Source organism: Aethalodelphis obliquidens, unplaced genomic scaffold, assembly GCF_003676395.1.
Source record: "Aethalodelphis obliquidens isolate GAN/ISIS:26980383/991018 unplaced genomic scaffold, ASM367639v1 scaffold25, whole genome shotgun sequence".
Classification (NCBI taxonomy): domain Eukaryota; kingdom Metazoa; phylum Chordata; class Mammalia; order Artiodactyla; family Delphinidae; genus Aethalodelphis; species Aethalodelphis obliquidens.
In genome coordinates, this window is record NW_020837969.1 from 27,503,392 (window position 1) to 27,519,560 (window position 16,169).

Genomic DNA, 16,169 nt, shown 5'->3' on the forward strand with positions numbered 1-16,169 from the left:
TAGAGCATACGATAAGCAAAAACTGAAGTCGGGTTAAAACCACCAAAGTCGTTTTGTTCTAGTTCTTCAGTGCATTAGCATCTGGACTTTGGGCAGGACCACCTGCTCTAAGGAAACTAGTATGGCATTGAATCTGTGCAGTAAGGGAAATGCAAGGTTTTGGTTTTAAGAAACCTGACTGTAAGAATCTGAATATGATCCTATCAACTTGAACACATTATTCTATTTTATGAGGATTTCTTTTTTAAAGAAAGATTTGTCAGATATTACCCTTTGCCTGTTAACTTCCCCTCATTGTAAAAAAAACAATGGTGGTCCCTTTGCAAAAGTGTGATCTACACACAACTTCCATCACACATCAGATGGCAGAACACACAAGAGTTGTATCTGAAGCACACGGCAAGGGTTTGCTGTCAAAATCAGTATTAAGTGCAGGGAGTGGGTTAGGCTAAGAGATATTCCGTGAGGGATTCGGAACCTAGCTGTGTCTGTCTGCCTGCGAGGGGTTACGGTGCAGTCAGCCAGGTAATATTTATGAAGTTCTCAAATGTGTACTGTGCGAGATTTGCTTCAGTTAAAAACATAATCCAAAATGACAGGATCTCACCCCGCTTGGCTCGCCTTCAGGCAAAGAAAGGAAGGAGGCTACACAAGGTGACTTTTCAAGGTCCCCTGCCTTATGGGAGTCTGTGAATGCTTAGCAACAGCCCCCGTGCTTGTAGTCAGGCTGTTCCATCTACACCCTAAGAAGCCGCGAATGAGAGGGATGGTGCACCCTGCAAATCCTCTGGAATTTGACACGGTGTCAGACCTGGTCTTCCCAGGTTTCTGCGTGGTGGTGGAGTTGTGTTGGCCTGGGATGGGACCAGGGGCAGGAGGAAAGGTTAGTGGAGGGACTGTGGTGTACGACAAAGCAAGCCACAGGCACCACGTCTCCAAGTGATTTGCAAGATGATTGCAAAACATTTGGTGATGAAAGATGGCAGGGGCTGGTGGATGAACGGCCAGCCATGAAGAGAATGGATAAGAATGTCTAACTGGCTTTAGAAAAGACCAAGCGTCTTTTCTCTGTATCCATCTCATCTGACCGCTGCCCTTCTCAATAGCATGATTAAAAAGGACACCTTTCCATTAAGAGAGATCATCCACATTTTAACAGATGATCAAGATCTGAAACAAAAAAGTGTGATTTCTTCAAAATAAACCTTCAACACGCTCACAATACCGTAGCACCTATACCCAACGAGAACGGAAGAAAAGCAGAGTTTGGAACATTTTATCCAGACCGTGATAACTGCAAACCAATGCAGGATCCCTTTAAATATTTATTCATGGTTCATTTTTCTATCATCATATATAGTGAAATAGCATCCCTTACCTGAGCAGTCTTCTGGCTGTATATAAAAAACGGACAGGCGGCAAGCTCACTGCTCTCATCATGCCGATAAGAATCTAACAGATGCAAGAGAAAGAAACCAGTAAGCCTGAGGGATTTTTTTTTTTTTGAAGGAATGAAGCAGTTATCCTAGAAAAATATTGCAAAAGAGAAAAATTTTAAAAATTAGAATGAAAAGGATAAATATGAATAACATAACCCGTATTGTCTGCAGAAAGAGAGAAAATGTTTCCTTTATGGAGGTAGACGTGAAGGGATATAGGAAATATATCTGTTCCGTGTAAATTATTAAATGCAACTTTCTTTTTTTCTCTTTCTTTCTTTTAGATAAAAAACCTCTTCATGAAATAAAACCCCAAAGTAAGTTATTCTTCCTCTTGTGAATATCACTTATTCTCATATTTTTGCTGTTGTATTTGTTTAGGAGCCAAAGAGAGTTGAAGTTCCTTCGAAAGATCCAGGGCTTTCGGGGGGCTTCTCATTGGGTTTGGAGTCACATATCAGAGGTTTAAATGGAACAGAAATATGCACACCCCCTCCCCTCCTTCAGAGTAAAAGTAAACCTCTCCTCTTGATTCCGCCTGCCGAGAGCAGTCCATTTACCTGCAAATGTCATCTAGGACTCTTATTTCTGAGGAGATTTATCTCATTAAAATTAATAACTATTTGTCAGTACAGGCTTTCATGAGAGCAGCCTTGGGCAATAGCCTGATTACAAGACTCTCCACCTAGGAAGGGGCAGGGGGTGCCTAAGAGAAGAACCCTGAAATCCATGGCAACTGGGTAGACGAAGAACCAGTATTCCACAGTGAAAAGGCCAGGAATTGAACCTGCTGGGTGGGTGCTGGCTCGAGGTCTCTGTCCCCTGGCTTGCTTCCTGGAGACGCCTTTGCATTCTCTCCATCTTACGCATCCAGTAGATTTGGGGGACGGAGCACAGCTTGAATGATTGGCAGCTCGGCATTCAACCCCAGGGTGCTCAGCCCCGGCTGAAACTGAGGGCCACCGGCGGCCGTTTATAAATCCCGATTCCCAGGCTGTACCCCAGTGAAATCAAAATGGGAAGAGGGGATTTAGAACACAGGAATCCCTAGTATCAAAAGCTCCTCAGGTGATTTCCATGTGCAGCTTGGATTGAGAACTATTTTTCTTAGAAAAATAGTTCTCGAGGGGCTTCCCTGGTGGCGCAGTGGTTGAGAGTCCGCCTGCCGATGCAGGGGACACGGGTTCGTGCCCGGGTCCGGGAAGATCCCACAGGCTGTGGAGCGAGTAGGCCCGTGAGCCGTGGACGCTGAGCCTGTGCGTCCGGAGCCTGTGCTCCATAATGGTAGAGGCCACAACAGTGAGAGGCCCGCGTACTGCAAAAAAAAAAAAAAAAAAAATAGTTCTCGAAACTTAGATAAGCGACCCCATGCATCAGAATCTTGAGTTATGGTGGGAGCTTGTTAAATATGCCCCCCCCTCAGAATAGAACAAATTAATTTGAACACCCAGTGCAGGGGCAGCTCCTGAGAATCTACATTTTAATATGTTCCCCCAATGATTCTCAGAAATGTGTAAAGTATACCACGGTATCATATAGACGTCAGAGTCCATATAGAAGGGCATCTGCATTGCAGCTCTTAGCAATGGTAGAAAGAGACAACTCCCTAGCCAGTTTGGTTTATAAAGCTTGTGAAAGACGTTCTTGACCAGTATCTCCTATTTTGGTCGGAAATGAATGGCTTTTGATCTTTTAAATCCTAGGGTATTAAAATTCAAATAGCATGGGAGAGTTAACAGCTTCGATCAACCACCTTCTTTGAAAGAATTAAGACCCTGTGAAAATAGACAGAAATCGGTGCCTTGGGATGGGGGTCAGGTGACATGAGAGAAAGATGCAGTAAAGCTGTGATGTTCATACTTCAGATGTTGCTTCAGGCAGGCTTGAGATAGAAAGATGCCATAACTTCTGGAGCCTGAGAACTTTACAGAACAACAGAAACAAACCTTCTTGTTTTCCCTGCTGTCTGCTGCCCATAAAGTCGTTATTGGGACTTAGGCAGTAGCCCTCCGGAGTCATGCATGCTGGATTTGGAACTCATGGGAAGACTGAAGGTGGGGAAGCCTGATGGGGGGGGTGTGCGTGTGCGCACGCATGTGAGGGTGGAGGAGAAAAGGGGGCACTGGGTGTTCAGCTTGTGTCTGGGCCAAGGCCTCAGAGGGACTGCTGGAGTAAGTGGTCCCCCAGGGCTTCCTGGTCACAGAGCCCTCACCCTCCGCTGGCCCCCGTGTGCCGCCCAAGCAAGATTATGGGTATCCATGTGGCGGCCAATGGGAGAGTTCCTCAGAAATGCATGTGTGTTTTTGAACATTAATTTCACGCTCAGTTTGTGAGTCCTGTGCCATTCTAATTTGGGTGCAAATTTGGGTACATTCCAGCCATAAGCCCCACCGTGGCTAGTTCTGGCCCTCGGGGACTCGTGAATGAGGTTTTGCTTGGGGTTCTCGCTCCTCTACACCATGCTTAATTGCTGGATACTGCCACGGAATCGCTTAAACTGTTTTAATTTGTGATTTCCTAAAAATAAAACCTTAACAGAATCGATGTGATTGCAAAAGGCTCCCAGAGGCATCGGCTCCGGGTTCTGGAGGCTGCACGGTTAGGAGTGCGTTATATGAAGGCGGGCTGCGGTGGTTCGTTGAAAGAGAGGGGCTTCGCTGAAGATTCCGTGAATCATCACTGATGCAAAATCAAAGTCAATTATGAAGATAATTGAGAAGCAACCTGTTCCTATATATAGCTGTGCACATGAGCCTCTGCCAGGCTGGTTGGATGGAAGCCATCCCTCGGAGCCTCCCGGGCAGATCCGTGTGAGGCGGGCTGAGGATCCGGCTTTGAGTTGCGGGGAGGTGTGAAAAGAAAGTGAAATCTTAAGATGCCTGTTGGCAAATCTTAATGACAAACGGGGGGAAATATGTGCACAGCATCGCTCCTGAAAGCACTTATTGTAAATGAGATAATTTAATCAATTACGTTTCCTAATGTACTAAACGGAATGTTTCATTTTCTGCTTCTGCACGTCTTAAATTATCTTCAGGTGTTTTCGGAGATTTAATCATAGTTAATAGAAACTTCATTACCAGCAAATGTGCTTTCAATAAATGTTGTGTAACAATGTCAGGAAGTGCAGTAAAATATAGTAGGTTCTGAATGGCAAACATGTACCCCCAGAGTCAGGCTGAAAGATGGATGGTCATGTGCAGACAGACTCCTGGGGGCTTGGGGATGAGGCTATCTGAGGGGCTGTGAGCCCCCAAGGAGCGACTGCTTCAGTAAGTTCACCTTAGGGATGAAAAGGCTTCAGCTTCCCCCTAGAAAATAACTCAGAACATATTCTTTCTCCATCTCCTTTCCACGTAGTTGTTTTGTGACTAGTAGTAACGCACGCTACACACGAATCCCATTAATCGTTCTAGAGTCAGTTACCTCCAGGACTTCGCCCGTTGAATGTCTCCCAGTAACCTGAATCTCAGCTTTTTCAAAATTGAATGTGTCCTTTTCTGTCCCTGTTTTTAACCCAGGCCTCTTCCCATCTTCTCTAGTTCAGTGAATACTATGCCTTTAACTCAGCTGGGTCCCACACTTGGACAGCCTCCTAGACCCCTGTCTTTTTCCTCTCCCTTCTCCAGCTCAGTATCCAATGAATCACTACCGTCTAACCATTCTGCCACCTACATAGATCAAGTTCACCGACTTTCTCCATTTTCCCTCTTCCGCACCCATCCCTCCTTTCATTCAGCAGCTATTCATCAAGTGCTTCCCATGGGTTAGGACATGTTCTAGGTGGTGGAGAATCAACACTTGAGCCAGACAGATACAGTTTCTGCTCCCACAAAGCTTACAGTGAGGGGAGATGGAAAAAACCAGAAAATAAGCGTGCTCAGTGCTGTGGAGGTGGTGACGTGTTGTGAGAGGAATAAAGCAGGATGAGGGGCTCAGGCGGGGATGGAGGGAGTGTTGCTTTTTTGTATAAGGTGTTCAGAGAAGGTCTCTAATAAAATCACATTTAAGAAGAGACCTGAAAGAAAACAAGGACAAACATTCTAGATATCTGAGAGGAGAACATTCCAGGCCAAGGGGACAGCAGGATGCCAAGGCTGTGTGGAGGGAGCTTGTATCCGAGGAACAATTAGGGCAGGTATCTGGAGCAGAGCGGCAAAGGGAAGAGTCATAATAGCTCAGGTCAAAGAAGTGGGGCACAGGGAAAAGCTGCCACGTGTATCATAGGCCATTGTAACGACTTTGACCTTTCCTGTGAGCGAGATGGAAAGCCATTGAGGGTGTTTATTCATAGTGAATAGTTTCGAGGATAAACTCTACCTGCTGTGTTGAGTGTAAACATACAGGGAACCAGAGCAGAAGCAAGAAAATCTGTTACAATGATCTATTGTAACAATAATCTATTAAAATAATCTAGGCTGTTACAATACCCAGGCTATTATAATAACCTAGATTCAAGATGACTGTGGCTTGGGCCAGACAGAATGCATTGGAAATTGTAGCAACGGGCCATAATCCATGATAGATATCTTTTGAAGGCAGAGTCAAAAGGATTTGCTGGTGGATTGGATATAGAGTTTGAGAGAAGGAAAAGCATTAGGGATGATTCCAGAATTTGGGCTACGCAGCTAGAAGGATGGACTTGCCGTCACCGATCTGGGGAGAACTTGGTATAGCACATCTGGAGGGAGACTCAAGGGTTCGGTCTTATAAATGCTAGATTTGAGATACTTCTTAAACGTCTAAATGGAGAGGTTAAACAGGCAGCTGAACATATGAGTCTGGAGGTCAGAGGAGAGTCCTGGCTGGTGACATAAATCTGGGGCTTGTCACTGTCCAGATGATACTTAAAGCCATTAGGCTGAATGAGATCACCGAATAATGAGTGTGAATAGAGAAGGTATCTGAGGACTCAGCGCTGGAGGACATCAACATTTAGACGTAGAGAAGGTCAGAAGCCACTGCAGAGGAGACAGAAAAGTAACAGCCAGTTGTAGTAAGAGAAAAACCAAGTGAAAAGAAAAGGGTGTCCCAGACAAAAATGGTTAAAAGTTCAGGCCACCTTTCTTCCTAACCAGGATTTCTACCATTGCTTCCTATATCCAGTCTTGGCTGACATCAATTTATCTGATCTTTTGAAAACATCAGTTCTGGTCACATGACCTCTGTGTTCAAGCCTTTTCGTTAGCTGATCATTATTTTTAAGATAAAGTCCAAAGTACTTAATGTTTATGATCTGGTCTGAGATGGCTTTTCTTAAGCGTATCAGCTTCTCTCAAGCCCCTGAACCATTAGGTATTTTCCTTCCTACCCTCTCACCGTTTCTCGTATTCTTCAGCCAAACAAAGATTCTTAGTTGTCTGAATACCCTGGGCCCATGTTGGCATAAAGTTCCTTATACGTTCTGTTACTTCTGCCAGAAAACTTTCTCTCCCCCTAATCTTAACCTGTTGAATTTGTCCTTCCTCCAAGTTTTGGCTTGGGTCTCACTTCTGCAAAGCATTCACCATCTTCCCCCCAGCCCCCAAGTCTGAGTTAGTTACTCCTGTAATTGGCTCCGTATCAAGCAGTTTCCCTATTTCTACACCATATGTTCATTGCCTTTATCCCAGGCTGGATTCCCTGTCTGCTAGACATAATTCCTGCCATCTGGTAGATGGTATAGGATCTTGTTCACCCTTATGCTTGTGGCGTTTACCACTGTGCCTAGCATGTATTAGATGTTCAATTCATACTTGTTATTATGGTCTTACATCTTCCTGCTAACTCTGCACGGAGCCTTTTATTGTTAAGGTGAAAATAAAGACTTTGCTTCTTTATATTTATTTTAACTCATTCATGTAGTAGATATTTATTGCACAATTATTCTATATAAATAGTCCTGGCCCGGTGAAGTGTGAAGGAAACAGTAAGAAAGGCTTCTTCCCCACAACTTCAATACAAGGTAGAAGATAATCAAGGATTTGAGAAGAGGGGAAGTAAGGAGATAGTTTTTAATAATCATCTATTCTGTGCCAGGTAGTTTTTAATAATCATCTCTTCTGTGTCAGGTGCTAGGTTAAAGTCCAACCTGGCTGCTTCCCAGAATCATTTCTATCAAAGAATGACCCAAATGTGTCCTTACGTCTGAAAATTAGGTATTTCTCGTCTCCTTACTAACGCTCCCTTCTGCATCTTTTCCCCAAGTGCACTGCTTTCATCCATAGTGGAACGATGTGGGTTCTGGGAATACACATTCTTTATGATCCTCATAGGGTTAGGGAACTCCTCAGAAGATGCACAGTCTGCACTGGTAATTTGGACCATTCTCTTTCAGGCTGTGTAGACCTGAATGGTACCTTGAACCCATAGAACGATCTGCGACTTTGAACCATAATATCTTTAAGTTCCCAATAGACTTCTAGATTCTTCTAAACTAACATGAGGCAACTGGCATCAGTGCTAATCTTCTAGCCATGATGTAAAGCACATTTTTTTTCTATTTTACCCAGCATTTTTCTTCATCTCCTGCTGATTATTTTCCATTACATAAACAGCACTTCCCACAAATTGCGTGACTTGCTTTGTCCTTCAGAATCACTCCTACTGCGAATCAATTCAACCCATGCATATGTGCAACATTTATAATTTTCTTACTGCGTTCAATCTTTTTATTACCTAATTTTTATTCCATTGTAAGTGTATACCTTTTCTTATTACCATTTTCAAGAATATCATTGACCTTACTGGACGTGATGGGATTTCGTTCATTCAATACTTCGGAACTAAGCACAGACACAGTGAATAAGTGACGGACCAAAATGTTCATCATCATCAGAGGAACCCAGGGCACTCGCTAAAAATGTGAATTCACAGGCCCCATCTTTCCACGTGTTAGTGTATTCAAAGTTAGAGCTTATATCTTTAATTTCCAGAATAGAAAATGAAAGTGAAGTCATTTTCTCAAGGACAGGAGTTCAAATCCTGCTTTTTGACTCTATTTCTCATTTTACCTTGGTCTTCGTATCTGACGGGAAAAAACACAGTCTGAAGGTAGACTTACCAGATAAAATACAGAACCCTTAGTTACATTTGAATTTCAGATCAACATTGAATACATTTTAGCATAAGCATGTCCCAAATATGGCATGAGAAATACTTCTACTAAAGTTATTCATTCTTGATCTGAAATTCAAATTTAACTATGTCATATTTGTATTTGCTTGATCTGGCAACTTAGAAGGAAGAATAAAACACGTGAATGTGCATTATCAAAAAATATTTTGGGGGCTTCCCTGGTGGCGCAGTGGTTGAGAATCCGCCTGCCAATGCAGGGGACACGGGTTCGAGCCCTGGTCCGGGAAGGTCCCACATGCCGCGGAGCAACTAAGCCCATGCACCACAACTACTGAGCCTGCGCTCTAGAGCCCGCGAGCCACAACTACTGAAGCCCGCATGCCAAAACTACTGAAGCCCGTGCGCCTAGAGCCCGTGCTCCTTGATAAGAGAAGCCACTGCAATGAGAAGCCCGCGCACCGCAACGAAGAGTAGCCACCACTCACCGCAACTAGAGAAAGCCCGCTTGTGGCAACGAAGACCCAACACAGCAAAAAATAAATAAATTAGTTAATTGATTAATTAATTAAAAGAAATATTTTTTGTAGAATAGATTATCTTTACTGTCAGTCTTGGAAGGACGGTTAGAATTAAAACAAATATTAGAGGAGAGAGCCTTTCAGTGAAAGCAAAAAGTCTGAACAAAAAGAAGTCTACTGAAGTACAGTTTCTACTTGAAAAAAGTGGATATGGGCAGACCTCGTTTTATTGTGTTTTGCTTTCTCGAGCTTCGCAGATACTGCTTTATTTTTTTTTTTTTTCTTTTTACAAATTGAAGGTTTGTGGCCACCTTGTGTTGTCAGATGATGGCTACCATGTTTTAGCAATAAAGTATTTTCTAGTTAAGGTATATCCATTGTTTTGTTCAGACATGATACTATTGCACGCTTAACAGACTACAGTATAGTGTAAACATAACTTTTAACTGGAAAAGCAAACAATTTGTGTGACTCACTTTATTACGATATTTGCTTTATTGTAGTGGTATCTTTGAGTTATGCCTGTAGCCAGATTTAGCCAAAGAGTAGGGTCCCTATGGATGAGAAATGGGCAAAAGCAGTTGAAAAATAGAATGGGGCAGAGCAGAAAGTGTCTTGAGCTGTAAGGAAAGTCCCTGTTGGAGTGAACTCAACACCTACTAGAGAGTTATTGAAAGGTCAGTGCCAGAACCGTGTTTGGAGAGAGTAATCCATGTGTAAAGTGGTTCAGAGTGAATGAAGACTGGGGCCTCGGTACCAGGTAAGATGAGACTGTGCAATGTGGGTGCCTCCTGTTGAAACGGAGATGTGAGAGGCACTGGGGATCCGATCAGTAAGGCGTGTCAGTGGTCTGGGGAAGGGGTCGATGGAAAGAAGAGGAAAGATGACTCTCCGTCTCAAGCCTGGTCTCTGGTGATGTCATTACTAGAGAAAGGGAATTCAAGAAAAGAAAGCATCTGAAGAGATAAGAATGGTGAATTCATCAGTCAGATGACAAATTTGAGATGTTAGCGCAACACATAGTTGCGTGATGGTATTATCCATCGAGCCGGAGGAAACGTTGGATGAGGTCTTCACATACGCGATGAGGCAGGAGATCTTGGTTTGAGACTGTTTGTCATCGGAGGAATAGTTAGCGCTGTCTGCGTGTGAGTGATGATCCGATTAGATGAGCAAAAGGGGCCAAGAACTGAGCTTTAAAGATCTTTTATAGAACTTTGAGAAGGAAGGGTAGTTCCTAAACAATAAGAAAAGAGATGTTAGGAGAATCAAATTTAGGGGATTTTTTCTTTCCCCTAGAGGGAGGGTTGGCTATTCTTGTGTTTCTACTGCAGAGCAGTGGAAAAGAATAAGAAAAAGAACATTACTACTAATGGAGTGTTTGAGACCAGTCTTCAAGAGGCAACAGTGGTTTGTGCAAGAGCCAGACTCTAAAAGGGTAAGAGAGCCACCAAATAAGACAGAAATAGTGAACGAGTTACACCATTATACAGCCTGGCAATGGGCTTAGACACGAGTAAAAAGAAGTGAAGCAGGTCTGTAGGTTCTGATAGAGGAAAGATCTACAAGATACTGTACATGGTGGGGGCAAAGAGCAACATACAGGAAAGGAAATATAATTTAGAAATATAAGGATAATAGAATTTTTCGAGTAAAAATGGTTAAAAAAAAAAAAAAGGAAATTTACTTTTTTTTCCCTGAAAGATCTCAAAGATACTATCAAGAATGGTTACTTTTATTTTTTTCAATTTTATTTATTTTCTTTATTCGAGTATAGTTCATTTACAATGTTGTGTTAATTTCAGGTGGACAGCAAAGTGATTCAGTTATATATACATATATATCGAGTTTTTTTCATATTCTTTTCCCTTATAGGTTATTACAAAATATTGAGTAGGGTTCCCTGTGCTATACATTAGGTCCTTGTTGCTTATCTGTTTTATATGTAGTAGTGTGTATATGTTAATCCCAAACTGCTAATTTATCCCTCCTCCCCTTCCCCCTTTGGTAACCATAAATTTGTTTTCTATGTCTGTGGGTTTATTTCTCTTTGGTATATAAGTTCATTTGTATCCTTTTTTTTGTTTTTTAGATTCCACATATAAGTGATATCATATGGTATTATATGTCTTTCTCTGTCTGGCTTAGTTGGAAGATAAATTTTCTCTTGGTGTAGTGTAACTTTTTATAGTTCCTAAAACATTTTCTCATCATATGCATGTATTCTATTTATTCTTTTGTTTCAGCAGGACAGAGGTTAAGTGGTTAGGGAAATTATGGAACATGGATCACGAAAGGTTTAATGTTAAGAACAAATGCTTTGGGCTTCCCTGGTGGCGCAGTAGTTGAGAGTCCGCCTGCCGATGCAGGGGACACGGGTTCGTGCCCCGGTCTGGGAGGATCCCACATGCCGCGGAGCAGCTGGGCCCGTGAGCCATGGCCGCTGAGCCTGCGCATCCGGAGCCTGTGCTCCGCAACGGGAGAGGCCACAGCGGTGAGAGGCCCGCGTACCGCAAAAAAAAAAAAAAAAAAAAAAATGCTTTAAGTTCTTTTCAACAAAGAGCTAAGGATTTCGTGGATGTGAAAAGATACTGCATCTTTGCAAGGTTTATCAGAGAGTCGGGAGAAGGATTTGGGCGGGAGGTGATTAGGGAGACCAGGCTGTGTCTGCAGGCAGAAGGCAAGGCTCATGTGTGGAGGCAGAGTTGAAAGATGCAAGGCCGAAAGGGAATAATGAACGAAGCCAGGCCCCCGCGGACGCAGGAGAGGGCGGATCGGAGCCGGCCTGACACAGAGGAGCAGCTGTTCAGGGAACAGGGAAAAAGGAAAGGAAAAACGTGGGAAGGAGCAGAGGAATTCTGAGTTGTGGAGGAGGGAACTCACATAGGAGGGCCTCTGTTTTTTCAACTAGAAAAGGGGCAAGTGAGAAGCAGCGGTGTTGAAGAAAGGAAACAAAGTTCAGAGTAACTGTTTTGATGAAAAGCGTTATTTGGTCATAGGACATGAAGACAATAATTATTCGGCTGCAAGGAAGGCCCCGGTGAGTTTGCAAAGCATTGGATTTTTGGTGATACCCACCAGTCTAGTTGGTGAGTTTCTCCAGCAGGGCAGGTTGACCTCAGTGCAGGGAGCCACCCTAATGGTTAAGCTATTTGGGAGTGAAGCCAGATGGGTGTCCAAATGCTGCCTTGGCCATTTTCTCATGGCAAAGCCTTGAGCAAGTCTCTATCTTATCTGCACCTAAGTCATCACCGTGAAAGAGGAAATACAATACCTACCTCAGTAGACTTGGTTGTGAGGATGAGAATGTGATCACACCTGTAGCTCTCAGAGAAGCAAACACAAGCTTAGTGCTCCTTTACTGGGTTACCCTTGCCAGCAAGAGGTACTGTTGCCGAAATTCGGCCTGTGTACACTGGTGCCGGATGACATCTCAGAGACAGAGTTTGGGATGAAATAGAAAGAGCGAGCCTTGTTGCTTTGGCAGGCAAAGGGGACCACAACGGGCTAACGCCCTCAAGCCTGTGTGTCCTGCCCTGGAGGGGGCAGTGAGGAGTTTTATAGTAATGGTTCAAGGAGCAGGACGTGATCAGCTCGTGGACGTCCTTCGGATCGGCTGGTGGTGAGGTCATTGGGAGTCGGCATTATCAACCTTCTGGTTTCAACCGGTCTAGGGTCTGTGTTCTTGTGGGCAGCAGTCTTCATCTGGTGGCGGTCTACTTCCTATAAAAGCAATTTAGGAATGTGTGTCAGGCCTTTATCTGTATCTTTCAGGGAACTGGGAGTTCTGCTATGTGGCAGAATTATCATCTAAATTGTTACCAGTTCCCCAGCCCAACAGCTATTCTTTATTTCTACATCTTAACGTTGCCCAATCATTAACTTTGGAGTCGAACTTTTACTTCAGAAGACGAGGACACAGGGGCTGGTGCACGGTTTCAGTATCGGGCAGTGTGACCAGGACAGAGGTTAACAGCTGAACAGAGAATGAGCCAGAGAATCGATTCTGCAGCCAACTGCCTTGGATTGAATCCCAGCTCTGCTACTTACCAATCATGAGGCTTTGGGCAAGGCAAGTGATTTTCTGGCCTCAGTTTACACATTTAAATGGGCACATTTTTACAAGGTTGTTGGAAGGATTAAAATGAGTTAATAAGTGTAAAGTAGTAGAACAGTGCCTTGCACGTAGTAAGTGCTGTTTAAGAATATGCTGCTGTTGTTATTAATGACAACAATACCGAGGTTTTGGAGGATGGCAAGTTGGAAAAGCGAGACGGTGATTGGTGACGGGATTTTGAGAGTCCAAGCAATGCAGGTATAATCGGAATTGCTTACCATGGTTGACCATAGCTGACCATTTAAAAGCTATTTCCTGATGTGTTAAAGAAAAAAATGGTGCTTCTCAATGACAGCAAGTATAAACAACTCGAACAATAACTTCTGTTACGTTTCCGCGTGCAATTAAATACTTGGGTATTAAATACTTCTGTATCTACATAGCACTGCCTGTGCTGGGATGAGGAGGGACTGGTCCAGAGATGGCTGTTTCCCGGGAGCCCAGCACAGCAGCTGGTTCTTTAGCCTATTTATTTTGCCTCTCTCAGCCCTTTCTTTGTGAATATTTGTGTTAATTCCTTAGTAATTCACTGCCTCACATGTATACCAATTCAAGTTGCTGAGGTGTTTTTTTCCCTGAAACGGGAGCAGTGGTCATTTTATAATATCTAATGAGATAAAACAGAATCGCTTTTTTTTTTTTTTTTTTTGTGGTACGCGGGCCTCTCACTGTTGTGGCCTCTCCCGTTGCGGAGCACAGGCTCCGGACGCGCAGGCTCAGCGGCCATGGCTCACGGGCCCAGCCGCTCCGCGGCATGTGGGATCTTCCCGGACCGGGGCACAAACCCGTGTTCCCTGCATCGGCAGGCGGACTCTCAACCACTGCGCCACCAGGGAAGCCCTAGCATATTGTTTTTAACTTTTTATTTTACATTGGAGTATAGTTGATTAACAATGTTGTGATAGTTTCAGGTGTACAGCAAAGTGATTCAGTTATACATATACATGGATCTGTTCTTTTTCAAATTCTTTTCCCATTTAGGTTGTTACAGAATACTGAGCAGAGTTCCCTGTGCTATACAGTAGGTCCTTGTTGGTTATCCATTTTAAATATAGCAGTGTGTACATGTCAGTCCCCAACTCCCTAACTATATGTCTTGAAAGGCATTTTGTTGTGCTCCTTTGTTCATTTGATGTACCTATCTGATCCTGTGAAATAGATTCTAACCTGATACGTAGTTAACCTCATAACATGGGAATTGAGCTAAATTTCCATAACTAAGTGGCATTAATATGTTCTTCCAGTGAGAGTCTTGTGGAGAGTGGAAGGCAAGCTAAGTAAAGAGCCCTTCGCTTTATTCCTTTGGGGACATAAGTTACTGTGAATGACTAGGTGTGATTATAACTCATGAAGACAGGAACTTGCTAATACCCGGTCCTTGAACTCTGAAGTTCGAAGGGGCTTTGAAAGGTCACTTAGCCTTTCTCGCCAACTTTGCCCAAAAATGAAATAACCGCAGGCTACTGTCAAGTGACGCCGGTTTTGAGAGCCTGTGAAAGGAGATTTCATAAGCTCCCTCAGAAATACAGTGTGGCTTTTTTTAACCCTCCTTGTAGAAGAGGTCATTTTAATATCTAAGCAGAGTCCCAAGTGCTATAACAAAAGGCCATGTCCTCCTTTTCAGCCCTTGTTAGAGCTGGTGGAGAGCTCGTTACTAGCTTCATCGTAAAATGAAGGTTCACTGGGCACCTACTGTGGCCTCTTCTTAGAGCAACGCTTCACGCGTGAAAGAGCCCCGCACAGGCCACTTTCTAGTTCTCCTTTCTCCAGGCCAAATGGACCCGTAAACATTTCCTTTCCAGGGTCCTAGTTTCCAACTATTAATCTTTGTAGCCTTTCTCTGTAGATGCTTCAACACTCCTTCCAGCAATGAACAGATTCCTCTGTAGTTTCTGACTAACTTGGAATATAAGAGATTTCCCAGTCCTTGTTTTTTTCTTTTTGTTTTCTTTAGCCTATAGATTACACACAAGTTTTTCTACCACAAGTTGTCTCCTTCTGAGCTTGGCCTAAAACTTTCGCAACTCTCGGAGAGAGGAAAATAGGGATGAAGACACAGGAAAGACATCAATCACACGTTGATAGGGAAACAGAAATTCAGAGAAGAGTACCCTATGCCCACAAAGTAGCCTGATCGGTCAGGGGGTATCAAGGCTTTTGTTCAAAATCACTTGGAGGAAACAAACCAGCACCACATGAGTGTGAGAGCAAGCAGACAGGTATAGACATGTATGTGTGTGGACGTAAAGGAAAAAGAGGGTCTCTGGGGCAAGGCTTCTACAATCCACCTCAGACCGGGATCTCTTTCCTACTTTTCTTCCCGCAGTCTGAGACCAGGCAAGCGATCAACAAACAGTCGCACAATGATTCGACGCAAGTGTCTGTGGGAAATGATAAGAGTTAGAACTGCTTGTGAAGAACTTAAAGCAGTTATACAGAATGCGCTGGCAGTCAGATCATTAACCATCAGAAGATCCAAAAAGAGTTCTAGGGACCGTAAGTGATAGAAGAGTTTAGAAAACCATGGGTTGGCAGGGTTGACTGGATTGGCCAGGACAGAGTCACTTTCTTGGAGGACGAGGCCCTGTGCTGGCACCTGACAGATGGGTAGATAGAGATGGGTAGGGCCTAGATGCCTAGTGGTATGGGGGGTACAGGGCAATGACCCGTCATTATAATCTGAAAGGTGAATGGGGCTTTTCGCTAGCAGAGGTCCACCTAGCCGGTAGGTTAATGACCGTTGAATCTGGGGTGTAGGCAGTGTGGAGCGCAGGAGCGCAGGGCTGGACGTAGAGAAAGCTTTCCAGTCCTGGGAAGAGGCTGCACCTTGTGGGCATGTGACTGGAGCAGCTCCCCTGGGAAGGAGCCAGCAGTGGCTTCTGATGTTCTGACGAGAGCTGAGTGTGTGCTCATGTGCACACGTACACGCACGCACTCACTCTTGGGGTGATTCTGCAGTGGCACCCCTCCAAGTGCCCATGTGCTCACAGACACCCACACCCAGCCCTCCCCTTCTCCCATGAGACTGTGGTGAAAAAC

General features: G+C 43.9%; 1 protein-coding gene across 1 annotated transcript in view; it reads left to right on the forward strand.

Annotated features, from left to right (window-relative positions):
- Positions 1-16,169, forward strand: part of UNC5D (unc-5 netrin receptor D) — a 601,039-nt gene that overhangs the window by 504,321 nt on the left and 80,549 nt on the right. The window contains exon 8 of the mRNA XM_027122816.1: positions 1,724-1,756. Coding sequence (XP_026978617.1) covers positions 1,724-1,756 — 33 coding nt within the window. The remainder of the gene's footprint in view (positions 1-1,723; positions 1,757-16,169) is intronic.